Source organism: Tachypleus tridentatus, chromosome 3 (genome assembly GCF_004210375.1).
Source record: "Tachypleus tridentatus isolate NWPU-2018 chromosome 3, ASM421037v1, whole genome shotgun sequence".
Taxonomy (NCBI): Eukaryota; Metazoa; Arthropoda; class Merostomata; order Xiphosura; family Limulidae; genus Tachypleus; species Tachypleus tridentatus.
In genome coordinates this window covers 52,441,889-52,469,500 of record NC_134827.1, presented here as the reverse complement: position 1 = coordinate 52,469,500, position 27,612 = coordinate 52,441,889, and the positions used below count along the sequence as shown (strand labels likewise).

Below are 27,612 nucleotides of genomic sequence, written 5' to 3'. Positions count from 1 at the left end.
GTTTAAATCACACATTATCTTAAGGTTTACACTTTGTACAGAGTGGTGTTTCAGATTTTGTCACCCAGCTAAGATAATGAAACCACTAAATTTAGGTTTACTGATTCTTTTCTACTCAGGATAAAACAGTTTAATTTTCATGTTATCCATATATATCGTATTGTTTTATAATGCCTTACTACAAATCAGTTATTCAAATCTTCACAAAGGTGATTTGTATTAATAACCAACCTCACGTTTCTGTATTTTCTAATAACTTAAACACACCAATACTGTTTCAGCAAGTTATTTTATTATGACTTACAGTTTTCAGAAACGGGATAAAATAACATCACTTGTTTTTGAATTTTTTCTGAACAAACGAAGAGTTTTCAATGAAGTTAAATGCATTTCTTGTACGAAACAAAAAGTTTAAACCACACAAGAATTAAAATAAGACACCAAATTACTTGTTATTTCCAACACATTATGTTAACCAAAAGCACAGTATTTAACAAATATCATGCACGTGAACAAACAGATAAACAACTGACATAATAAAAAACCTCACTGACATTCTAAATGGGATTTTGCTAGAAGTAGCTTTGTTTTAACATAAAAACAATCAATCCCAAGATTTACTACAACTACAGACAGCTTTCTTATGAACTGTTTCTTTAAAATCTAGTTTCAGTAGTGTTGGGATGAAATGTAAAGTTAGTCACTCTGTCAATTCTTGGCTTTCTCCTGCAGGCTGCACATGGTCATTTTCCTTCTTTTTCTTCTCAACTGAATCTATGATAATTAAAAATCCATACAGAGTTACACATTAGAAGGTTTTTCTTTCACGTAACATGTAAAAAAACAATCTCAGTTTTCATTTTGCACAGTTTGTCTTCCATAAGTAGTCTCTTGAATTCCTTTTCACATAAAAAATTCCTAATTTTACTGAAAGTCTTTGGATAAAATCTACAATTACAAGTCATTGAAGCTGCTGGATGACTGGTAAGATTTAAAGTTTCTAAGGTAACACAAGTATTTATATGAACAATGACTACCTTCCATTTCAGTCCCTTCTTCAGGAATGTTACTGCGACGTCTTTTACGACCGAAACGCCTACGAATGAATTTTGGTCTCGGAAGTGGGTCCATTCCCAGAACTTTGTGCACTTGTCGGAATGCCATTAACCTCACAGCTTGCTGAAACGAACAAATTAATCTTGATTTAAACACAAAAATAATCTTAAAAAAAAATTTTTACAACTGTGTTTCGCTTATAAGTAACTTACAAATCTTGAGAAACATTCTGTGAACCACCATGAGTCGGTTCTGATTATCTTCATGGCTGTGGCTCGTATAAAGGTCATGATTTTTGTTCACTCTTCTCAAGTACAAACTTTTAGCTCACTGCTTTGCCATCTCTTGACCAATTTGAGAATTTATTGCAGTTTTGGACATATGATGTCAAACCCTTTTGACTGATGTATTTGACCACACCTAAGAAATCCTGTCTAAAGGGATTTCAATTTCAAAGTAGGGTGACAGAGATCCTGAAGTGTAATAAATTTAACTCAGGTATACACACACACCAAGTGCAATGGTTACTGACAATTCACTTGTCTTTATTTTTAGCAAAAGTTTTAATTTGAAGAAAGCATTCATTCTCAGTGTTTCCTGATGTTTACTTCTCCACAACGTATCAGCTACTAACACACACCTGGATTCCAAACTGTCATCTCTACAACAGTAAACATCACTTCTCACCTGTGCACTAGCAGTAATGTCCTCCCTATCTTGATTATTCATATCTGCAACAGCATCAACTGGTTCTTTCTCACAGGGATCTGCAAGTCCTGGACCATCTATATCACACAATACAGATTTAGTTGATGAATTAATGAAAGAAATATTATTGTAAAACTATATTCTTTTATTCACGACAGCTTCTGTAAAACCTTTGGAAATTACTATAAAATCATCTTTATTTTTTTGTTTTTACATCTGTTAATAAATAAATATGGAAACAATTATGGTAGCAATGAGTGAATCTAACAAACAAGGTTTGTCTAAATTTATGACACGGTAAACTAACCTGGTAAGAAAATACCTCCAGCAACAGCCTCAAACACTCGCCGGAGAGCGTCTCCAGGACTCAAGGGTAAGGGTGAGCTACTGATAACCCTCTCCACAAGAAGTTCCAGTGCCTGAACACATACATACAAACACCAGTACGTAAAGACACCTACACACTTCTTCATTCCGTATTACAATGTATTTGGAAAAATTCTTACAGTTCTCACAAAATGGTTTGTATGTATTATAATTCATTGTTTATTACTTAAGTTAGGGTAAATATTTTGATTTGCTATAAATACATTTCAATGCACATTGTATTATAAAAAAGAATATTAGTACAAGATTATAGTCCTCAAATCAAACAAAACTTAATATTAGAAGACATAATTACACTTACCCATACCTCAAATCAAACAAAACTTAATATTTAGAAGACACAGTTATACTTACCCATACCTCAAATCAAACAAAACTTAATAATTAGAAGACATAATTACACTTACCCATACCTCAAATCAAACAAAACTTAATATTTAGAAGACATAGTTATACTTACCCATCTGTTCAGACGTTCCCACGTTGGCAGTCGCTGACGTAAATTTTGGAGGACACGAATTACCACAACACAAGAATGCAAGCCACTGGCTTTAACCTACAAACACCATCAACTGAACTGAAGGCAAATGTAATGACACATTTAAAATTGAATAATATAAAGAAAAAACTATAAAATGAAATATTTGGTATCAATTCACTATATTAATAAACTTATTTACAGATTCAGAAGTGTATGGAAGGGCCTATGACATATTTTCTTTTTCTTTTCTTCAAAGTTAACACCAATAAAATACTCCTATTATTTATCAGTATTGAATAAACTAAAACAGTATTACCACATACCAATATCAGTTAAACTGAAACAGTTTTATCAGATACCAGTATCAGTTAAACTGAAACAGTTTTATCAGATACCAGTATCAGTTAAACTGAAACAGTTTTACCACATACCAATATCAGTTAAACAGAAAAAGTTTTATCAGATACCAGTATCAGTTAAACTGAAACAGTTTTACCACATACCAATATCAGTTAAACAGAAAAAGTTTTATCAGATACCAGTATCAGTTAAACTGAAACAGTTTTATCAGATACCAGTATCGATTAAACTGAAACAGTTTTACCACATACCAGTATCGATTAAACTGAAACAGTTTTACCACATTCTAATATCAGTTAAACTGAAACAGTTTTATCACATTCTAGTATCAGTTAAACTCAAACATTCTCACAACATACCAGAATCGGTTAAACTGAAACAATTTTATCAGATACCAGTATCGGTTAAACTGAAACAGTTTTACCACATTCTAGTATCGGTTAAACTGAAACAGTTTTACCACATACCAGTATTGGTTAACCTGAAACAGTTTTATCACATACCAGTATCAATTAAACTAAAACAGTTTTATCACATACCAGTATCAGTTAAACTGAAACAGTTTTACCACATACCAGTATCAGTTAAACTGAAACAGTTTTATCACATACCAGTATCAGTTAAACTGAAACAGTTTTATCACATACCAGTATCAGTTAAACTGAAACAGTTTTATCACATACCAGTATCGGTTAAACTGAAACAGTTTTATCACATACCAGTATCAGTTAAACTGAAACAGTTTTACCACATACCAGTATCAGTTAAACTGAAACAGTTTTATCACATACCAGTATCGGTTAAACTGAAACAGTTTTATCACATACCAGTATCGGTTAAACTGAAACAGTTTTATCACATACCAGTATCGGTTAAACTGAAACAGTTTTATCACATACCAGTATCGGTTAAACTGAAACAGTTTTATCACATACCAGTATCGGTTAAACTGAAACAGTTTTATCACATACCAGTATCGGTTAAACTGAAACAGTTTTATCACATACCAGTATCGGTTAAACTGAAACAGTTTTATCACATACCAGTATCGGTTAAACTGAAACAGTTTTATCACATACCAGTATCGGTTAAACTGAAACAGTTTTATCACATACCAGTATCGGTTAAACTGAAACAGTTTTATCACATACCAGTATCGGTTAAACTGAAACAGTTTTATCACATACCAGTATTGGTTAAACTGAAACAGTTTTATCACATACCAGTATCAATTAAGTTGAAACAGTTTTATCACATACCAGTATCGGTTAAACTGAAACAGTTTTATCACATACCAGTATCGGTTAAACTGACACATGATCATATCCTACTGTCTGCTCATTAAAAAGAAGTTTCAAATAAAACATTACATCATGCTATTAATTTTCTAATATTGCAGTTTAAAAATTTAAAACAAAATTAACTTGCTTTTTGGTGTCAGCATTTGATAAGATTACATTATGTATATTTTTTAATAATTACAGAAATAAGAAAACATGAAATAATGCAGTAATTATTTAACATGTGCAGTAATAAAGACTGAATATTATCCAAGCTTAATTATGAGTTAGGTATGATGGGAATGATTGTTACGGTTACAGTTGGTATGTAGATATATACTGTAAACAATGATACTGTGTTGTTAAGTATTACAGTTGGTACGTAGATGTATATTGTAAACAATGATACTGTGTTACTGTTAAGTGTTGCAGTTGGTATGTAGATATAAATTGTAAACAATGATACTGTGTTGTTAAGTATTACAGTTGGTACGTAGATGTATATTGTAAACAATGATACTGTGTTACTGTTAAGTGTTGCAGTTGGTATGTAGATATAAATTGTAAACAATGATACTGTGTTATTGTTAAGTGTTACAGTTGGTATGTAGATATATACTGTAAACAATGATACTGTGTTGTTGTTAAGTGTTACAGTTGGTACGTAGATATATACTGTAAACAATGATACTGTGTTATTGTTAAGTGTTACAGTTGGTACGTAGATATATACTGTAAACAATGATACTGTGTTATTGTTAAGTTTTACAGTTGGTATGTAGATATATACTGTAAACAATGATACTGTGTTGTTGTTAAGTGTTACAGTTGGTACGTAGATGTGTATTGTAAACAATGATACTGTGTTGTAGTTAAGTGTTACAGTTGGTATGTAGATGTGTATTGTAAACAATGATACTGTGTTATTGTTAAGTGTTACAGTTGGTATGTAGATATATACTGTAAACAATGATACTGCATTACTGTTAAGTGTTACAGTTGGTACGTAAATGTATATTGCAAACAATGATACTGTGTTATTGTTAAGTGTTACAGTTGGTACGTAGATGTATATTGTAAACAATGATACTGTGTTATTGTTAAGTGTTACAGTTGGTACGTAGATGTATATTGCAAACAATGATACTGTGTTATTGTTAAGTGTTACAGTTGGTACGTAGATGTATATTGTAAACAATGATACTGTGTTACTGTTAAGTGTTGCAGTTGGTATGTAGATATAAATTGTAAACAATGATACTGTGTTGTTAAGTATTACAGTTGGTACGTAGATGTATATTGTAAACAATGATACTGTGTTACTGTTAAGTGTTGCAGTTGGTATGTAGATATAAATTGTAAACAATGATACTGTGTTATTGTTAAGTGTTACAGTTGGTATGTAGATATATATGATAAACAATGATACTGTGTTATTGTTAAGTGTTACAGTTGGTATGTAGATATATATGATAAACAATGATACTGTGTTATTGTTAAGTGTTACAGTTGGTATGTAGATATAAATTGTAAACAATGATACTGTGTTACTGTTAAGTGTTACAGTTGGTATGTAGATATATATGATAAACAATGATACTGTGTTATTGTTAAGTGTTACAGTTGGTATGTAGATATAAATTGTAAACAATGATACTGTGTTACTGTTAAGTGTTTACAATACACATCTACGTACCAACTGTAACACTTAACAGTAACACAGTATCATTGTTTATCATATATATCTACATACCAACTGTAACCTTCACAATAACAGAGTATCACTGTGTTGTTCCATATTAATGTATCACTTCATACTAAATTTTGTTGTTTGTTAATACTATTGAAGCATTAATTACATATCTCTCCTGCAAACATTGGATAATTGCAGTGTTGAAACGTAAAAACCAGTATTGGAAAATGCTGACCTGGCTGGAAACTGGCCATGTGGCCTATGACTTTGCAGCCTCATGTGCAGTGAGATCTCTTGACCTCCAGTCCACACACTACAGCAGGGAAATGTGTTCTACACAAAATCTTACTGTAGCACGGCACGTTACACACTCTACAGACAAAATAAATGGTTTTGACAAATAATTTATTTTTTGTCCTTCAAAATATAAAGTATGACTGAATGACAAGCCTGTGAAACACTCTTTATGTCAACACTTCCAAATCTGTAACACCAGTAGGCTTAAAAAAATTTAGGTCTGATAATTCTTTACTTCCCTAAAACAAATTAAAATCCATACAATAATGGGTTTTCTTTTTGCTTGTGACAAGTTAAGTTTCCAAAGAATGTTACTGAGACTTGTCTACAGACGCAGCAGTTTAACGTGACGTATCTACCTGCTGCAGAAGGTGAACAAAAGGCATTACAAACAAATCATAAGCACATGGACAAGAGGCTGAAAAGTAGAAGTATGCAAACCTGGAACCACTTGGCATGTCTCAAGGCGGCCAAGGCATCCAGGCATTTCTGCCTGTCCAACACATCCGGTGGGTCTTTTACATTCTCTAGAAACCAGATGATAGAAGATGGTCAATGGAAGGTTCATGCCAGATGAAGGGTGTTTGACCTCTCATGGGCATAAAGTGTCTCATATTGACAAACAAAAACAAGTGCACATGTTCAAATCTTGTGACACAAAGCATTTTAATGAACTACTATCAAAAAGAGATTACTTGATCTTGGTTAGATGTTACAATTACATGGAGCATTTTCTGGAGTTACCTTAGACTGATTCTTCTACAGAATCAAAACTAAACTTTTTAGTAGTGGAAAGACAGAGCCACTTGTCTGACATTACTTTATAACAATACATCTGGACCAAAGGTTATTGGTAACCAAAGGGGAGAATTTTAACACAAGAAATGAAAGACACTTTGTCCATTACAGAGATCAAAAATCCTTCCAAGTTAAAGAAACTGCTGAGTTCTCTCTCCCCTCTTGAAGTTGGAATCTAAAGTAGGACTGCTGACTCTGTATATTTGAACTGGACAAAAAACAGAAGTTACACAAAGTATAACACTCTTCAACTTTACTAATACTGCTGGAGATAGAACTAACAAAGAGAACACTTTGAAAAATTAGCTAATCTTTTTTTTTCCTCAATCAATACTAGTCTCTGAGAGCTAAGCAGCTCCCTGTAGTTCAAGATAATTCCAACATCTAATAACACTTACATCATATTTTATCTGTTTGATATATGTTAAATTAGTTTTATTCTGTAATTTCTTGAGAGAGTAAAACTAACAGGTCACAAGACAATGTGAACTTTGGAGGTTTGAAGAAACCTTCTGTTTTATATAACCAACACAATTCAACTAGGCGATGACAGAAGCTAACTTGGTGAACTTCAGTCACAGCTTGGGTAAATACAGATTAGTTATGTTATATATTCTTCCTTTTAAAATATCCTACTGCTACAGAAAGCAGGTGTAAATTCAACAACTACATTACAAAACTGTATGGTTGCTTCTCTGAAAATTATTTTAATCAGAATTACAAATTCAGCTAAAATTTTAAAAACATTTTGTCTGATGAATACTTATCAAGCAACAATGGATGAAATGTTCGGAAGTATTTTGCATTATAATACTACCGTCTGATTGAGGGATGTTATTATACCATATTAGTTTCAGTAAAAAAGATGTCTGTTGTCCGGAAGCTGATTACCAAATGTTATTATACTATATTAGTTCTGGTAAAAAGAAATCTGTTTTTGTAGTGAAATATTTTCAATAAACTAAAATAAACATTTGTCCATGAATATTTTCAGTATTTGTTTTCACTAGTCCATGTACAATGTCACTTACACATTAAGAATAAAAATGCTTCTTCTCATTTCAAAAATCTCAAATTTTCTTTGTCTAATCCTCAAACCTTCTAAATACATGTTAAACATTATTTTTCCAGTAAAGCTTCATATTTTATCTGTTATTATTCTCTACCTCACTCAAAACGGGGTCTGTCAATTTGACTGACCTTGTAACCACCATAAAAAACAACAGTTAATACATCTAAGTTACATTTTATTTTTTTCTGGAATGAGTTCAATTTGTAACAAATAACTATACAAGTTATCCTAACTGGCTTTAAGGTGGTACTAATATACTTATTATTATTCCTTTAAATGATGTCTGACAACAATCTGCACCATAAGTTGTAAATCACTCAGGGCTCAAGGAGTTCACGTTTAGCTATCAAATTACATTATCTACAAGCTGTTCATGTGTGTGCCTCATGAAACAATTTTATTATTTATTTTACTTAATCTAATCTTAACTAACCTAGAAATATTATCATTTATACATTTCACAACAATAAATGTGAAAAACAATAAAGTACTGACCCAATCTTTTTTCTTACTGTTGACTGTCAATTAAACCCACACCTACTATTTTATACTAATGGTGGCAATGCATCAAATAATTTTCATTTACCTAAATATTGCACTAAAGAACAGAGACTGATAACACACAAAAATACACAATTTTCCCAAAGATATGAATTTCTTATGGTTTTCTAACTGTGTGGCAAATTCATCCAATCTGGTCAACAACTTTCCCAAGGGAATGAAGCTTGTACTCTGTTAAAATTCAGGATACTATGTTGTTTTATTTGATAGATGAAAAACCTGAATTTCTATTAGTTATAGGCAGTACATAATTAAAAATATAAAAGACAGTTATTAACAATGCCTGAAAGAGAGAATGTAAGATAGGAGTAGCAGGAAATATGTAACTTTTGTATTTATAACTCAGTAACCAAACAAAATTTAAAGCTATAAAGTTGTGGTTTGTCTGAGCAATGACAATATTATAGTGAGAAATTCCCATTTCATTTTGTACATTTGGAAGGGATAATGGATAAAACAAAGAAAAGAAGATATCTAGAGAAAATGTGTAACACAAAGGGACATTCATGCTTGTTTGTTCATGTTTCCTTACAGAATGAAGAACTTAAAACTTATCTACTATTAAAATATGGACTATCAGCTATGTGTTTATGTCACATTAACTGGTATAACATAAACAAAACGTAGTTGAATAAAATTTTGAATATAGGATACTAAAATTTTCTATCAATAGTAAATGATACCAGGGGAAAAAGGGTTAACATACTGAGTTGTCCAGAAAGTTGGGGTAATCTACAAATACAGTTCCAGAATACATTCTACTTAATACACTGAGTTGTCCAGAAGTTGAGATAATCTACAAATACAGTTCCAGAATACATTCTACTTAATACACTGAGTTGTCCAGAAGTTGGGGTAATCTACAAATACAGTTCCAGAATACATTCTACTTAATACACTGAGTTGTCAAGAAGTTGGGGTAATCTACAAATACAGTTCCAGAATACATTCTACTTAATACACTGAGTTGTCCAGAAGTTGGAGTAATCTACACATACAGTTCCAGAATACATTCTACTTAATACACTGAGTTGTCCAGAAGTTGGGGTAATCTACAAATACAGTTCCAGAATACATTCCACTTAATACACTGAGTTGTCCAGAAGTTGGGGTAATCTACAAATACAGTTCCAGAATACATTCTACTTAATACACTGAGTTGTCCAGAAGTTGGGGTAATCTACAAATACAGTTCCAGAATACATTCCACTTAATACACTGAGTTGTCCAGAAGTTGGAGTAATCTACAAATACAGTTCCAGAATACATTCTACTTAATACACTGAGTTGTCCAGAAGTTGGGGTAATCTACAAATACAGTTCCAGAATACATTCCACTTAATACACTGAGTTGTCCAGAAGTTGGAGTAATCTACAAACAAGCTTCTATTCTAAGACTTGTTGGTTTACTTATTTTACCTGCTATCAAATTACAAAATAAAGGCTACCAACTACCATCCTACCAGCACATCTTTCTTTGTTATTATCATTTCCTCTCATGATGTGGGACGTGAGGGTTACAGTGACTGTGACGTTTGGATCGGCAAAAATGGTGATAGCAGCTTCCTCAACGCACAGTTTCACTTCATGTGCATCTTCTGGGGCTACAACCTAATGACAGATATTTTCAAATGTTAAATAAAAATTTGTAATATACAAGCATACAATCTAATGATAAGAGTCATTTACTAGGAACAACGATGTACCGTAATTATCACCAATAACACTGCTGGTATCATTATTCATAAACAGCTTCCTACACTTGTAATACAGCACAGAAACAAGACTGACTGAAGTTACTTTAAAAGACTCTAAAAGTAAAACCTGTATGCCACTGAAATCAGTTACAGCATGTATCTTTGGTAAATGAATGAAGTCCAATATGTTTTGTTTAATGCTACGTATCAACCTAGCTTCAATCATTCACTCTTCATGAGAAAAAAAAAACTATTTTCAAAAGAACAAATTAAGTAAGCCAAACTAGAATGTTATCTGCTATAGAATATCTCGAAACTAACTTTCTATCAACTGATTAACATCATCTTCTACAGGATATCTTGAAACTAACTTAATATCTACTCCTGTTCTATAGGATATTTTGAAACTAACTTGTTATCCAGTGATTAACATTATCTTCTACATGATATCTTGAAACTAACTTAATATCCACTGATATCCTACAGAAGATAGCATTGATCAGTGGATATCAAGTTAGTTTCAAGATATCCAGTAGAAGACAATATTAATAAGTGGATATTTTGAAACTGACTTGATAACCACTGATCAATGCTATCTTAAAAGTAACTTGATATCCACTGACATTCCATAGGACATCTTTAAACTAACATGCAATGAAACATTTTAGTAGGTGTATATATTTATTAAGGCCAATTCCTAGGAAATCCATTGGAATGAGAGAACTACTTCTTGCTTCATTATACCTGTGTACACACTGGCTACTATATATATACTAGAATCCTTAGATACCTTATCAACAGCATGATTTGTGCACCACTAAAACACAATATTAACTGATTTACTAGGATTGTTACTGTGCAGTAAAACAAACCAGAACCTACTTTCAACTGTTTAGGTAAATTGTCAGCCACTCTTTCTAAAAGTGTTCTTGTTGGCTTTTCAGTACACATTACAACCAACTGGACATTCAAGTCACCAGTCAAGAGAAGGCCTTTAGCCAGCACTCCAACTCTCATCACCCCTTTCAGCACTCTTGGAGGTTGATGGTCTTCCTTACTGTAACCAGAGTTGTGGGTCATGTGTCTTTCTTCTTTTAGACAACTAAATCTCGGATTTTTTAACATACAAGTTTCAGTACAAAGAAAAATCACTGAACATGCACCTTTCTGTTCTATACTTTACCAAATTGACTATTTCCATTGTTGGTCATATATGTTTCACAAAATCTCAGAAACAACTCACAGGAAAAAACTTATTAGATTTCTTTGTAACAGTGTAGAGAGGATAACAATATCAGATAACAGAACCTACCTCTGTTCAGAATCTTTCTCGTCAACAGTGGGTTGGTCAACAAGTTGCTTAGGCCTATCACTGTATAGAGACAGAGCAATATTTCTAGTATTTCTGAAGAGTGAACTATTGTTAGAACAAAAATTAATTAAATGTTACTTATTTTAATAAACATTTACCAGCCATGTTTTTAAAAACAGTCTCATTTTTTCCCCTCAAATTGCCCACATAATTAACTTATAACTACAACAACCAAATTTAAAAGTTTTGACGTATATTTTAGTAATGTTTGTTTCAGAAAAAGTAATACAAATCCATACTGTTAACCCTAACTTTGATTTTCCAGCATATTTAATAAATCTATCAGTGGTTTCTGTACATACTTGTTACTAATTTCTAGCTCACTATCAAAATCTGTAGAAATCAGCTTATCATATTTTTTATTTTACAAATTTTATGTTTATAAAGCTAACAAATCATAGTTGTGTCTGAAAGCTGACCTTATCAACTTTCCAACAAAAACTCTGCCAAAGATCTCCCCCTTTCCTTTATACGGACTGTGAGGTTCAAAACCTTCAGTTATTTCGTACTGAACTTTTGTGATTGAAACCTTCAAGCAGTAAAACTATACTGTGGATTTGGTTTATGGATGAAAATAATAACTTTTTTTTTAGTTTATAGATGTAATTATCTTTTTCCTTTTTCATTTATAGTATTTTTACTGAAGCAAATGCCTTTTCTCATGTTACAAACCTTCAATTAGTAACAGACTCAGAAATAATGAATTATATTAAACTTTAATTCATATTTTATCATAATCAAAAATCTATTAGTTTTCTACTTAAGTATCAAGACTATGACAAAACTAGACCAATAATTTACTGAATTTAAAAAAAAATCTAAAACAAATAATGAAGGTTAAATTTACAAATTAATTTGAAATAAATGTATTTTACTTGAAAAATAAATTCAAAACAAAACCTCTGGAAAAGGAAACATATTTACAAATCCAATATAAATATGTAGAACTACCTATTTTTTCTCAGAGCCAAAATATCATAATTACGTTATAGACCAAGAAAGTTATTTTTGTGTACCTTTCAGTCAAACAGTCAGAGACCAATTTTAATGCTTTCTCTGTAGTTGTAACCAATTTCTGAACTGCACTCAATTCTTCGTCCTTTGGATATATACTTGAATGTTTCGCCAAGACATGTTTGTCATCAGAAGTGTCTGGTCGCTTAGGAGGTACCTTAACGTTCACACAATAAATAATGAATCACTTCTTACCTGTTATTAACAAAACAACAAGGAAGGAGACACCTTAAGATATACCCAATAAATAATTAATTACTTCATATCTGATATTAATAAAAGGAAGGAGACACCTTAAGATATACCCAATAAATAATAATTACTTCATATCTGATATTAATAAAACAAGGAAGGAGACACCTTAAGATACACCCAATAAATAATGAATTACTTCATATCTGATATTAATAAAACAACAAGGAAGGAGACACCTTAAGATACACCCAATAAATAATGAATTACTTCATATCTGATATTAATAAAACAACAAGGAAGGAGACACCTTAAGATACACCCTATAAATAATGAATTACTTCATATCTGATATTAATAAAACAACAAGGAAGGAGACACCTCAATATTTACACATTAAATAATGAATTACTTCATATCTGTTAGTAATAATAAACAACAACAAGGAAGGAGACACCTTAATATTTACACATTAAATAATGAATTACTTCATATCTGTTATTAATAATAAACAACAACAAGGAAGGAGACACCTTAATATTTACACATTAAATAATGAATTACTTCATATCTGTTATTAATAATAAACAACAACAAGGAAGGAGGCATTTAATACTTACACATTAAATAATGAATTACTTCATATCTGTTAGTAATAATAAACAACAACAAGGAAGGAGAAACCTTAATATTTACACATTAAATAATGAATTACTTCATATCTGTTAGTAATAATAAACAACAACAAGGAAGGAGAAACCTTAATATTTACACATTAAATAATGAATTACTTCATATCTGTTATTAATAATAAACAACAACAAGGAAGGAGACACCTTAATATTTACACATTAAATAATGAATTACTTCATATCTGTTAGTAATAATAAACAACAACAAGGAAGGAGACACCTTAATATTTACACATTAAATAATGAATTACTTCATATCTGTTAGTAATAATAAACAACAACAAGGAAGGAGACACCTTAATATTTACACATTAAATAATGAATTACTTCATATCTGTTATTAATAATAAACAACAACAAGGAAGGAGACACCTTAATATTTACATATTAAATAATGAATTACTTCATGTCTGTTAGTAATAATAAACAACAACAAGGAAGGAGACACCTTAATATTTACACATTAAATAATGAATTACTTCATATCTGTTAGTAATAATAAACAACAACAAGGAAGGTGACACCTTAATATTTACACATTAAATAATGAATTACTTCATATCTGTTAGTAATAATAAACAATAACAAGGAAGGAGACACCTTAATATTTACACATTAAATAATGAATTACTTCATATCTGTTAGTAATAATAAACAACAACAAGGAAGGAGACACCTTAATATTTACACATTAAATAATGAATTACTTCATATCTGTTATTAATAATAAACAACAACAAGGAAGGAAACACCTTAATATTTATACATTAAATAATGAATTACTTCATATCTGTTATTAATAATAAACAACAAGGAAGGAGACAATTAATATTTACACATTAAATAATGAATTACTTCATATCTGTTATTAATAATAAACAACAACAAGACAGGAGACACCTTAATATTTACACATTAAATAATGAATTACTTCATATCTGTTAGTTATAATAAACAACAACAAGGAAGGAGACACCTTAATATTTACACATTAAATAATGAATTACTTCATATCTGTTAGTAATAATAAACAACAACAAGGAAGGAGACACCTTAATATTTACACATTAAATAATGAATTACTTCATATCTGTTAGTAATAATAAACAACAACAAGGAAGGAGACACCTTAATATTTACACATTAAATAATGAATTACTTCATATCTGTTAGTAATAATAAACAACAACAAGGAAGGAGACACCTTAATATTTACACATTAAATAATGAATTACTTCATATCTGTTATTAATAATAAACAACAACAAGGAAGGAGACACCTTAATATTTACACATTAAATAATGAATTACTTCATATCTGTTAGTAATAATAAACAACAACAAGGAAGAAGACACCTTAATATTTACACATTAAATAATGAATTACTTCATATCTGTTAGTAATAATAAACAACAACAAGGAAGGAGACACCTTAATATTTACACATTAAATAATGAATTACTTCATATCTGTTAGTAATAATAAACAACAACAAGGAAGGAGACACCTTAATATTTACACATTAAATAATGAATTACTTCATATCTGTTAGTAATAATAAACCACAACAAGGAAGGAGACACCTTAATATTTACACATTAAATAATGAATTACTTCATATCTGTTAGTAATAATAAACAACAACAAGGAAGAAGACACCTTAATATTTACACATTAAATAATGAATTACTTCATATCTGTTAGTAATAATAAACAACAACAAGGAAGGAGACACCTTAATATTTACACATTAAATAATGAATTACTTCATATCTGTTATTAATAATAAACAACAACAAGGAAGGAGACACCTTAATATTTACACATTAAATAATGAATTACTTCATATCTGTTAGTAATAATAAACAACAACAAGGAAGGAGACACCTTAATATTTACACATTAAATAATGAATTACTTCATATCTGTTAGTAATAATAAACAACAACAAGGAAGAAGACACCTTAATATTTACACATTAAATAATGAATTACTTCATATCTGTTAGTAATAATAAACAACAACAAGGAAGAAGACACCTTAATATTTACACATTAAATAATGAATTACTTCATATCTGTTAGTAATAATAAACAACAACAACGAAGGAGACACCTTAATATTTACACATTAAATAATGAATTACTTCATATCTGTTATTAATAATAAACAACAAGAAAGGAGACATCTTGAACACAGTACTTGTTAAGATCATTTAGATATTTTACTCAAAGTACATGTCACATCATTATAAATGACATGTAAGTGTTGTTTAGGAGTAACAAGTGTAAATTGCCTGGGAGTATCAGATACAGAAACAGGAAAAACAAAACACATCTGAAAACAACCTTCAAATAAAATTTACACTATTCAATTATTTTTTCTACAAATGTTCACATAACTACACTAACATACAAACTACTGAATGTTTACTGATCAAACAAAGGTTATTCTAATTTTTGTATTTTGTACTGCTTCCTTCTTGTAATGTAATGGGTTAGCAATCTCACTCCAAGTAGTTATACTTGAAGCTTTATAATTCATTATAAATTAGACACACATGCTAAACATAAACAGAAGGAATTACTGTTACCACGTATTTACCTGAAGACCACTTGGTTGTCACCCTAACATTCAATTACTTGACTATATTTGTGAGACCATGACACAACACTAATCAATTATAAACTGGTATCAATATTATTAAAGGGAAACCATGCTGGCAACACTTAATTACCTGAATAGTTTAAATAATAGAAATAACTTCAATTACTTTCAATGATTAAAAACTTATTAATCAATATCTGATAAATTATTCAACTATAATGAAAAAAAGTATTACAACATCACCATCAAGTGGAACCTGATACTGAATATTTACAGCAACTGAAAAGTTGGTTGTGACAAAAATTACCTTTATCATTATACTTTGTTGTGAAACTGATACAGTGTTACTTATTACATACTTACACAGACAGGTTACACTCGGAATATCTGTAACTACGATGTACTCTCCCCTTTAGGATGAGGCTTTGGAACCAATGGAGTTATGGACTCCCACTAATATTTTGTTATACAATATCATAAACAACTGGCGTATAATCAACTGAGGGACAGGAGTTGAGGCTTACAGTCACAATATCTCAACTCCTATTGTCTTTCACTTTATTTCTGCTTTAAGTTTGTGTCTGACTTTTAAAAATAACTGTTTTCTTAAAACTAGCTGCAGACAGTGAAATACAATAGGAGTCGAGATGTTGTAGGGCTATGCATTCAACTTCTGGACCTCAACTGATTTTCAGTGACACCAGCACTAGGATTAATCTGAAATAATTATCACCAATATACCTAGGTACAGACACCACCTGTTATGATTTAATGTTGACAGCTCGGATTGAAACTGAGAATAATTGTTTAATTTTATACTGAGGGTAATTTTGTTCATTATTGTTTTATAGTGGTGATTTAATAATATTATAGTTAATTTTTTATATATACACACACACACATATATATATATCTTACCACAGGAAGAAACACAGAAGTAGGGACACCAGCAATAAGTGATCGTGGTGGAAGAGGTGGTGGTAGAAGAGTGGACTGGGAGTCCATATTGTATCTTCTCTGCCAGTCAAGGAAATTCATTTCTTCTCCAAACCTTAGTCTGTCCTCTAACATCCTGCAATATTCTACTCTTAATACATGGATAGAACTGCACAACTTTTACTATCAGTTACCTGGTATTAAATATATGAATAAGTAACATCACAATCAGTCCCAGTGAGACACTACCTCAAAGTTAACTGTCTTGACATGATTAAAAATGTTCTACTAACTTAAAGCTGGTGTTCAAAAGAAATTTTAACTAAAGCATCACTAGTGACACTGAAAAGAATCATTACTGAACAATTAATATAAAGTTAACTGTAGCATTACTAGTGACACTGAAGAGAATCGTTACTGAACAATTAATATAAAGTTACCTGTAGCATCACCAGTGACACTGAAAAGAATCATTACTGAACAATTAATATAAAGTTAACTGTAGCATCACTAGTGACACTGAAGAGAATCATTGCTGAACAATTAATATAAAGTTAACTTTAGCATCATCAGTGACACTGAAAAGAATCATTACTGAACAATTAATATAAAGTTAACTGTAGCATCACTAGTGACAGCTGAAAAAATTATCACTGAACAATTAATATAAAGTTAACTGTAGCATCACCAGTGACACTGAAAAGATTACTGAACAATTAATATAAAGTTAACTGTAGCATCACTAGTGACACTGAAAAGAATCATTACTGAACAATTAATATAAAGTTAACTGTAGCATCACTAGTGACACTGAAAAGAATCATTACTGAACAATTAATATAAAGTTAACTGTAGCATCACCAGTGACACTGAAAAGAATCATTGCTGAACAATTATAAAGTTAACTGTAGCATCACTAGTGACAGCTGAAAAAAATCATTACTGAACAATTAGTATAAAGTTAACTGTAGCATCACTAGTGACACTGAAAAGAATCATTACTGAACAATCAATATAAAGTTAACTGTAGTATCACTAGTGACAATGAAAAGAATCGTTACTGAACAATTAATATAAAGTTAACTGTAGTATCACTAGTGACAATGAAAAGAATCATTACTGAACAATCAATATAAAGTTAACTGTAGCATCACTAGTGACACTGAAAAGAATCATTACTGAACAATTAATATAAAGTTAACTGTAGCATCACTAGTGACACTGAAAAGAATCATTACTGAACAATTAATATAAAGTTAACTGTAGTATCACTAGTGACAATGAAAAGAATCATTACTGAACAATCAATATAAAGTTAACTGTAGTATCGCTAGTGACAATGAAAAGAATCGTTACTGAACAATTAATATAAAGTTACCTGTAGCATCACCAGTGACACTGAAAAGAATCATTACTGAACAATTAATATAAAGTTAACTGTAGCATCACTAGTGACACTGAAGAGAATCATTGCTGAACAATTAATATAAAGTTAACTTTAGCATCATCAGTGACACTGAAAAGAATCATTACTGAACAATTAATATAAAGTTAACTGTAGCATCACTAGTGACAGCTAAAAAAATTATCACTGAACAATTAATATAAAGTTAACTGTAGCATCACCAGTGACACTGAAAAGAATCGTTACTGAACAATTAATATAAAGTTAACTGTAGCATCACTAGTGACACTGAAAAGAATCATTACTGAACAATTAATATAAAGTTAACTGTAGCATCACTAGTGACACTGAAAAGAATCATTACTGAACAATTAATATAAAGTTAACTGTAGCATCACCAGTGACACTGAAAAGAATCATTGCTGAACAATTATAAAGTTAACTGTAGCATCACTAGTGACAGCTGAAAAAAATCATTACTGAACAATTAATATAAAGTTAACTGTAGCATCACTAGTGACCCTGAAAAGAATCATTACTGAACAATTAATATAAAGTTAACTGTAGCATCACTAGTGACACTGAAAAGAATCATTACTGAACAATTAATATAAAGTTAACTGTAGTATCACTAATGACAATGAAAAGAATCGTTACTGAACAATTAATATAAAGTTAACTGTAGCATCACTAGTGACACTGAAAAGAAACACTACTGAACAATTAATATAAAGTTAACTGTAGTATCACTAGTGACAATGAAAAGAATCATTACTGAACAATCAATATAAAGTTAACTGTAGCATCACTAGTGACACTGAAAAGAATCATTACTGAACAATTAATATAAAGTTAACTGTAGCATCACTAGTGACACTGAAAAGAATCATTATTGAACAATCAATATAAAGTTAACTCTAGCATCACTAGTGACACTGAAAAGAATCATTACTGAACAATTAATATAAAGTTAACAGTAGCCTCACTAGTGACACTGAAAAGAATCATTACTGAACAATTAATATAAAGTTAACTGTAGTATCACTAGTGACAATGAAAAGAATCATTACTTGACAATTAATATAAAGTTAACTGTAGCATCACTTGTGACACTGAAATATATCATTACTGAACAATTAATATAAAGTTAACTCTAGTATCATCAGTGACACTGAAAAAAATCATTACTGAACAATTAATATAAAGTTAACTGTAGTATCACTAGTGACACTGAAAAGAATCGTTACTGAACAATTAATATAAAGTAACCTGTAGCATCACCAGTGACACTGAAAAGAATCATTACTGAACAATTAATATAAAGTTAACTGTAGTATCACTAGTGACACTGAACAATCAATATAAATTTAACTGTAGCATCACTAGTGACACTGAACAATTAATAGAAAGTTAACTGTATCATCACTAGTGACACTGAACAATTAATATAAATTTAACTGTAGCATCACTAGTGACACTGAAAAGAATCATTACTGAACAATTAATATAAAGTTAACTGTAGCATCATCAGTGACACTGAAAAGAATGGATTACTGAACAATTAATATAAAGTTAACTGTAGCATCACTAGTGACACTGAAAAGAATCATTACTGAACAATTAATATAAAGTTAACTGTAGCATCACTAGTGACACTGAAAAGAATCATTACTGAACAATTAATATAAAGTTAACTGTAGCATCACTAGTGACACTGAAAAGAATCATTACTGAACAATTAATATAAAGTTAACTGTAGCATCACTAGTGACACTGAAAAGAATCATTACTGAACAATTAATATAAAGTTAACTGTAGCATCACCAGTGACACTGAAAAGAATCATTGCTGAACAATTATAAAGTTAACTGTAGCATCACTAGTGACAGCTGAAAAAATCATTACTGAACAATTAGTATAAAGTTAACTGTAGCATCACTAGTGACACTGAAAAGAATCATTACTGAACAATCAATATAAAGTTAACTGTAGTATCACTAGTGACAATGAAAAGAATCGTTACTGAACAATTAATATAAAGTTAACTGTAGTATCACTAGTGACAATGAAAAGAATCATTACTGAACAATCAATATAAAGTTAACTGTAGCATCACTAGTGACACTGAAAAGAATCATTACTGAACAATTAATATAAAGTTAACTGTAGCATCACTAGTGACACTGAAAAGAATCATTACTGAACAATTAATATAAAGTTAACTGTAGTATCACTAGTGACAATGAAAAGAATCATTACTGAACAATCAATATAAAGTTAACTGTAGTATCGCTAGTGACAATGAAAAGAATCGTTACTGAACAATTAATATAAAGTTACCTGTAGCATCACCAGTGACACTGAAAAGAATCATTACTGAACAATTAATATTAAGTTAACTGTAGCATCACTAGTGACACTGAAGAGAATCATTGCTGAACAATTAATATAAAGTTAACTTTAGCATCATCAGTGACACTGAAAAGAATCATTACTGAACAATTAATATAAAGTTAACTGTAGCATCACTAGTGACAGCTAAAAAAAATTATCACTGAACAATTAATATAAAGTTAACTGTAGCATCACCAGTGACACTGAAAAGAATCGTTACTGAACAATTAATATAAAGTTAACTGTAGCATCACTAGTGACACTGAAAAGAATCATTACTGAACAATTAATATAAAGTTAACTGTAGCATCACTAGTGACACTGAAAAGAATCATTACTGAACAATTAATATAAAGTTAACTGTAGCATCACCAGTGACACTGAAAAGAATCATTGCTGAACAATTATAAAGTTAACTGTAGCATCACTAGTGACAGCTGAAAAAAATCATTACTGAACAATTAATATAAAGTTAACTGTAGCATCACTAGTGACACTGAAAAGAATCATTACTGAACAATTAATATAAAGTTAACTGTAGTATCACTAGTGACAATGAAAAGAATCGTTACTGAACAATTAATATAAAGTTAACTGTAGCATCACTAGTGACACTGAAAAGAAACATTACTGAACAATTAATATAAAGTTAACTGTAGTATCACTAGTGACAATGAAAAGAATCATTACTGAACAATCAATATAAAGTTAACTGTAGCATCACTAGTGACACTGAAAAGAATCATTACTGAACAATTAATATAAAGTTAACTGTAGCATCACTAGTGACACTGAAAAGAATCATTATTGAACAATCAATATAAAGTTAACTCTAGCATCACTAGTGACACTGAAAAGAATCATTACTGAACAATTAATATAAAGTTAACAGTAGCCTCACTAGTGACACTGAAAAGAATCATTACTGAACAATTAATATAAAGTTAACTGTAGTATCACTAGTGACAATGAAAAGAATCATTACTTGACAATTAATATAAAGTTAACTGTAGCATCACTTGTGACACTGAAATATATCATTACTGAACAATTAATATAAAGTTAACTCTAGTATCATCAGTGACACTGAAAAAAATCATTACTGAACAATTAATATAAAGTTAACTGTAGCATCACTAGTGACACTGAAAAGAATCGTTACTGAACAATTAATATAAAGTAACCTGTAGCATCACCAGTGACACTGAAAAGAATCATTACTGAACAATTAATATAAAGTTAACTGTAGTATCACTAGTGACACTGAACAATCAATATAAATTTAACTGTAGCATCACTAGTGACACTGAACAATTAATAGAAAGTTAACTGTATCATCACTAGTGACACTGAACAATTAATATAAATTTAACTGTAGCATCACTAGTGACACTGAAAAGAATCATTACTGAACAATTAATATAAAGTTAACTGTAGCATCACCAGTGACACTGAACAATTAATATAAAGTTAACTGTAGCATCACTAGTGACACTGAACAATTAATATAAAGTTAACTGTAGTATCACTAGTGACACTATATTTTTTCACTATATTTTCTGCACTTGTTATTGCTGTTTCCTTTCATCCACACAAAAATCCTTGTACACATTTCTATGTTTTGTTTTAAAAATCTAACCTAACTTCACCCCACCAGCGACCTTCTTCCTGACGTTGAAACAACTCTTCTCGAAGCTGCTGTCTTCTCAGTTTGCCTTCCTGAATCTTATTCTGTCGAGCACTTGGCTTTGAATCAACCACAAGTTCAGGGTCAACTTTCCTCTGTGAAAGTAAGAGAGCTCACTGTTGTGTTGTTTTTAGTACTTTTGGGTGTCTTTATTACATTAACTGTCACTACTTTAATGACTGAAGGAATTATATATTTGTTTTTAAAAGAAATACATTTACTTTGTACTGCAAACGATGCCGTCTTCCTTTCATGTGCATTTCTTTGGAATTCGGATCATTAAACCAACAACCACAGAGCTTACACTGGAAGGTGACGATCTTACCGCCTTCATTTTTGATTTCTTCCAAGTAATCTTGACCTAAAAGGTAAGATACAGTTGCTTACATACAGTTCTTTTAATCTCAAGTGATGTGTGAAACTCCACATACAGTTATGAATACCCACCCAGGCTGAAGACAGTACAATAATTAATCTTCTAATATTTTCTAGAGAACACGCCTGATGATCAAATGTTAAGCAAATAATTCTAAGGAATACCAGATTTAACAGAAAATATCTGAATTTACATAAACAAAGTTTTGAATGTTAAAAATCTTGCCCGTTAAATATTTTTGATTGAAAACTATACAAGAACCAACAGTAACCTAACGTTCACCAAGCCTATTCCAAAGTTTGAACTCCAAACTTTAATAACAAGTCAACATTCACTAGAATTTGGTTTGTAAATTTTAGAAATAAGTAACATTTAATAAAACCTAAACCATGTCTAAAATCAGAATAATAAAAAGCCTTAATTGTCTGAATTTACACAACACTGAATCTGAGATTTAATGAAGGACCTAAAAGGTTAAAAGTAGCTCTACTCACCAACTGGTTGAACTTTGACCTTGTCATTTTCTTTTGTTACATTAGCTTCCTTCTCATCTGAAAAGTTGACAGAAGCCATTGTTATGTATTAAAAGTACCGAGACACAGTACACTGACACATTGATAAAATGAACTGGAACTATTCTTCTTGTCCTTCTCACAACATCAGTGGAAGCACATTCAGGGAGAACAGGTAATCAAATAACTTTTATCTTCAAACTAGCTTCTCTTTAAAACCAAACAGTTCCTACTTTAACAACATCCAGTTAAACTGGTAGTTTTATCATAAAGAACACACACGTCATAAGAACTGGTAGGATTAACAACAGGAAGATGTTAAATTTGAAGCATTTATAGTGAAGGAATGTACACATCTGTAGAACCATCCACCTCATCTACCATGAAAGGACAAATTTAAAATAAAAGTATTTACATTTTACAGGAACATCTTACCTCCATCTTTGTCAAGATCCTTTTGTTTCATGTCAGTTAGCATGGTCCCACCTGCAGGTTTACAAGATCAAACCACTTTATACAATATGTGATAGCAGCTTGCTATGTAACTTACATTCATGTGGGGCAATTACAGTATTTTATATTCATGTATCTTTCATTTTCCTTCTGTATTATCCAAGTGACAAATATTCGTATAAATAAGTAACTACTCTCTTACATGCTCCCTTCTACAACTAGTTTATCAATTTAATAATATGTATTAAAAGTGTCATCTTTATAACACACATTGCATAAGATATTGAAAAATGTGAACTGAACCTTGCACCTAGTCTGAGAACTTTAAAAAGCACTTCAGAGTTTTATTAGTTCATTTAAATCTGTAGTGCAAATCACTAAGTTCCAAAACTGATTTTGTTTTGATAACACGATAGTCATAACATCCATTGATATATATTTTTAAATTATTTATATTACAATGAAAAACAGACAACAATAAAGAACACTTCTTACCAACAAAGTTTATTTTGGGAGTTCCTACCACTTTCTTTGAAGCTGCTGTTTTCTCTTCTTCCTGCACCATTTTCACTTCCTCTCCAGCATTGTTACCCGATGTTGTAACAGCAACACTCTCTGGGTTGGGTACCACAACAGGTTCTGAAGAAGGAATTGGCTTTCCTAATTTTGTATGCAACTTTATCACCTGAAAGAATAATAGAAAAATATCTAACTCTCTATTTCAAATCATTCCTTTCAACCTGTGAAACAAATCAAACAGTTACATATTTTTATTACATATCAATCATTGTAACAACAGACCTAATTAAATTACCTTTACACTTTTAATGGCTAAAGTAATACAACTGAAACTTTAACAGTTTGGTCCTTAAAGACAATATCAGTTGCAAGAACATCTGATACCTTCTGGTGTTTGTTTCAAATTGTTTGATAAACACAACTACTATACCTTGTGGTGTTTGGTCCAGATTGTTTGACAAACACAACTACGATACCTTCTGGTGTTTGTTTCAAATTGTTTGATAAACACAACTACTATACCTTGTGGTGTTTGGTCCAGATTGTTTGACAAACACAACTACTATACCTTGTGGTGTTTGGTCCAGATTGTTTAACAAACACAACTACTATACCTTGTGGTGTTTGGTCCAGATTGTTTGACAAACACAACTATTATACCTTGTGGTGTTTGGTCCAGATTGTTTGACAAACACAACTACTATACCTTGTGGTGTTTGGTCCAGATTGTTTGACAAACACAATTACTATACCTTGTGGTGTTTGGTCCAGATTGTTTGACAAACACAACTACTATACCTTGTGGTGTTTGGTCCAGATTGTTTGATAAACACAACAACTATACTTTGTGGTGTTTGGTCCAGATTGTTTGACAAACACAACTACTATACCTTGTGGTGTTTGGTCCAGATTGTTTGACAAACACAACTACTATACCTTGTGGTGTTTGGTCCACATTGTTTGAGAAACACAACTACTATACCTTGTGGTATTTGGTCCAGATTGTTTGACAAACACAATTACTACACCTTTAAAGTTTGGTCCAGAATGTTTGATAAACACAACTACTATACCTTGTGGTGTTTGGTCAAGATTGTTTGACAAACACAACTACTATACCTTCTGGTGTCTGGCCCTCGGATGTGAGCAGAATAAGCATCTGTTCCCGTACAAGTGACATCACACAACTCACACCTAAGAATGGTCCCTCCTCGGCCAGACTGGGGTGCGATGTTACCAGCTTTTAGTAAAGTTTCTTTCTTTTTGTGTTTCTGTCCCTCAATGTGTTCTTTATAGGTCTAAAACCAAAAACATTATCTTTATCCATATCACAAATAAATACAGAAAGATTACATTTACAAGAAAAATTCACATGTATATAAATTACAGTAAGCACATCAAAACTTGAATTTTAATTAAAACTGAAGAGCAAATCAGTAAGAGGAAATGTGATAATCTATGACAAAACTCGTAAAATTTGCGAAGTTTTAGTTTCAACATATGAAGTCAATAACCCAACTAAACATAAAAGTTATTTCTTTCAAAGTAAACTAGTACCTTAATCACAAGTAGTTTATTATACCCACCATAACAAACATGGAGCCATGTGGCTCAGGGCACTATTAAGACTAGAATTTTAAGATGACCCTTCAATGTTACTATAACTGTGTATGTTCATTATTAATTTAACTTTTGTCAACAATATTTGATCACACTTGAATTCCATTGTTTACTTATCAGAATGTATTTAATGTTTCTGCACAACCCCACATTTAAGAATTCCTAATTTTGAGCTGACATACAAGTCAACAGCACCTGTCACTTACGACTGAACAGCACGATGTGGACATCACTGTGACGTTGCATCCACAGCCTCAAAACATGAACCATTTCTCTGTGATAGTGGGGAGGTACCATGAACTCTCAAATTCAAAACCCAGACATGGTAAATATCAGGTTAAAATTTACTGTTTTATGAAAAGGCAGTAAAGCTTCCATTCAGTACTGGGATAGAAAATAAAACATAACAGACCTAAAGTCATGACTAATAGTTTTCAACTAATAGTTTGTGATGCACCACTCCTTCTGAACAGCCACCTATCTTAACGTTTCCATGTGACCATATTCCAAATATGATTGCTTCATGTGATTATGACAAATTAATAATTTCTTCCCTAACTTTGCTGTTAGGTTTTCATGAATACAATTTATTTTATTCATCAACACAAATGTAACATATACATGCAACACCACCTATATCATTTTCAGGCCCAACTTTCTGATGAGATTAGAACATGAAGTTACATCAGATTGTCTTGAAACAGAATACTGAATATTATATACAAAGAATTTGATACAGTGTGGAATATTATGTATTATGGCATTTTCATGAGATACGTGAAAATATTTCCAGATTAACTGTTTTTGATAGGTTTTACCTGTTCATTTACAATGTTGTACTGGGTCAGCTATAAATGTTTACCTTATCAATTTCATATACTTTTACAAACCTGTACTTTTACACTGTGAAGAATGATAAAATAATGACAAAATTACAACAGAAAGATCAAACCTGTACTTTTACACTGTGAAGAATGATAAAATAATGACAAAATTACAACAGAAAGATCAAACCTGTACTTTTACACTGTGAAGAATGATAAAATAATGACAAAATTACAACAGAAAGATCAAACCTGTACTTTTACACTGTGAAGAATGATAAAATAATGACAAAATTACAACAGAAAGATCAAACCTGTACTTTTACACTGTGAAGAATGATAAAATAATGACAAAATTACAACAGAAAGATCAAACCTGTTACAACAGAAAGATCAAACCTGTAATTTTTACACTGTGAAGAATGATAAAATAATGACAAAATTACAACAGAAAGATCAAACCTGTACTTTTTACACTGTGAAGAATGATAAAATAATGACAAAATTACAACAGAAAGATCAAACCTGTACTTTTTTACACTGTGAAGAATGATAAAATAATGACAAAATTACAACAGAAAGATCAAACCTGTACTTTTACACTGTGAAGAATGATAA

The 27,612-nt window shown here is 30.8% G+C and overlaps 1 protein-coding gene across 1 annotated transcript; it reads right to left on the bottom strand.

Moving 5' to 3' along the window:
- Positions 1-273: 273 nt before the first annotated feature.
- LOC143245858 (zinc finger RNA-binding protein-like) lies at positions 274-26,467 on the bottom strand. The gene is made up of 18 exons (XM_076492114.1): positions 26,390-26,467; positions 25,670-25,848; positions 24,527-24,747; positions 24,014-24,064; positions 23,561-23,617; positions 22,912-23,051; positions 22,643-22,785; positions 17,187-17,340; positions 12,779-12,933; positions 11,703-11,762; positions 11,273-11,447; positions 10,157-10,304; positions 6,704-6,789; positions 2,612-2,707; positions 2,072-2,183; positions 1,744-1,841; positions 1,038-1,179; positions 274-774 (listed from the first exon to the last, which is right to left on the bottom strand). The coding sequence occupies exons 1-18, from the start codon at positions 26,465-26,467 to the stop codon at positions 701-703; spliced, it is 2,169 nt and encodes a 722-aa protein (XP_076348229.1). The 3' UTR covers positions 274-700.
- Positions 26,468-27,612: the final 1,145 nt, after the last annotated feature.

Coding starts and splice junctions, on each gene's coding strand:
- LOC143245858 (XM_076492114.1), bottom strand. CDS start 26,467: ATGGTACCTCCCCACTATCACAGAGAAATGGTTCATGTTTTGAGGCTG. Junction 23,052..23,560: donor GGTCAAAGTTCAACCAGTTG/GTGAGTAGAGCT, acceptor CTTACCTTTTAG/GTCAAGATTACTTGGAAGAA. Junction 1,180..1,743: donor ACATTACTGCTAGTGCACAG/GTGAGAAGTGAT, acceptor TGTTCGTTTCAG/CAAGCTGTGAGGTTAATGGC.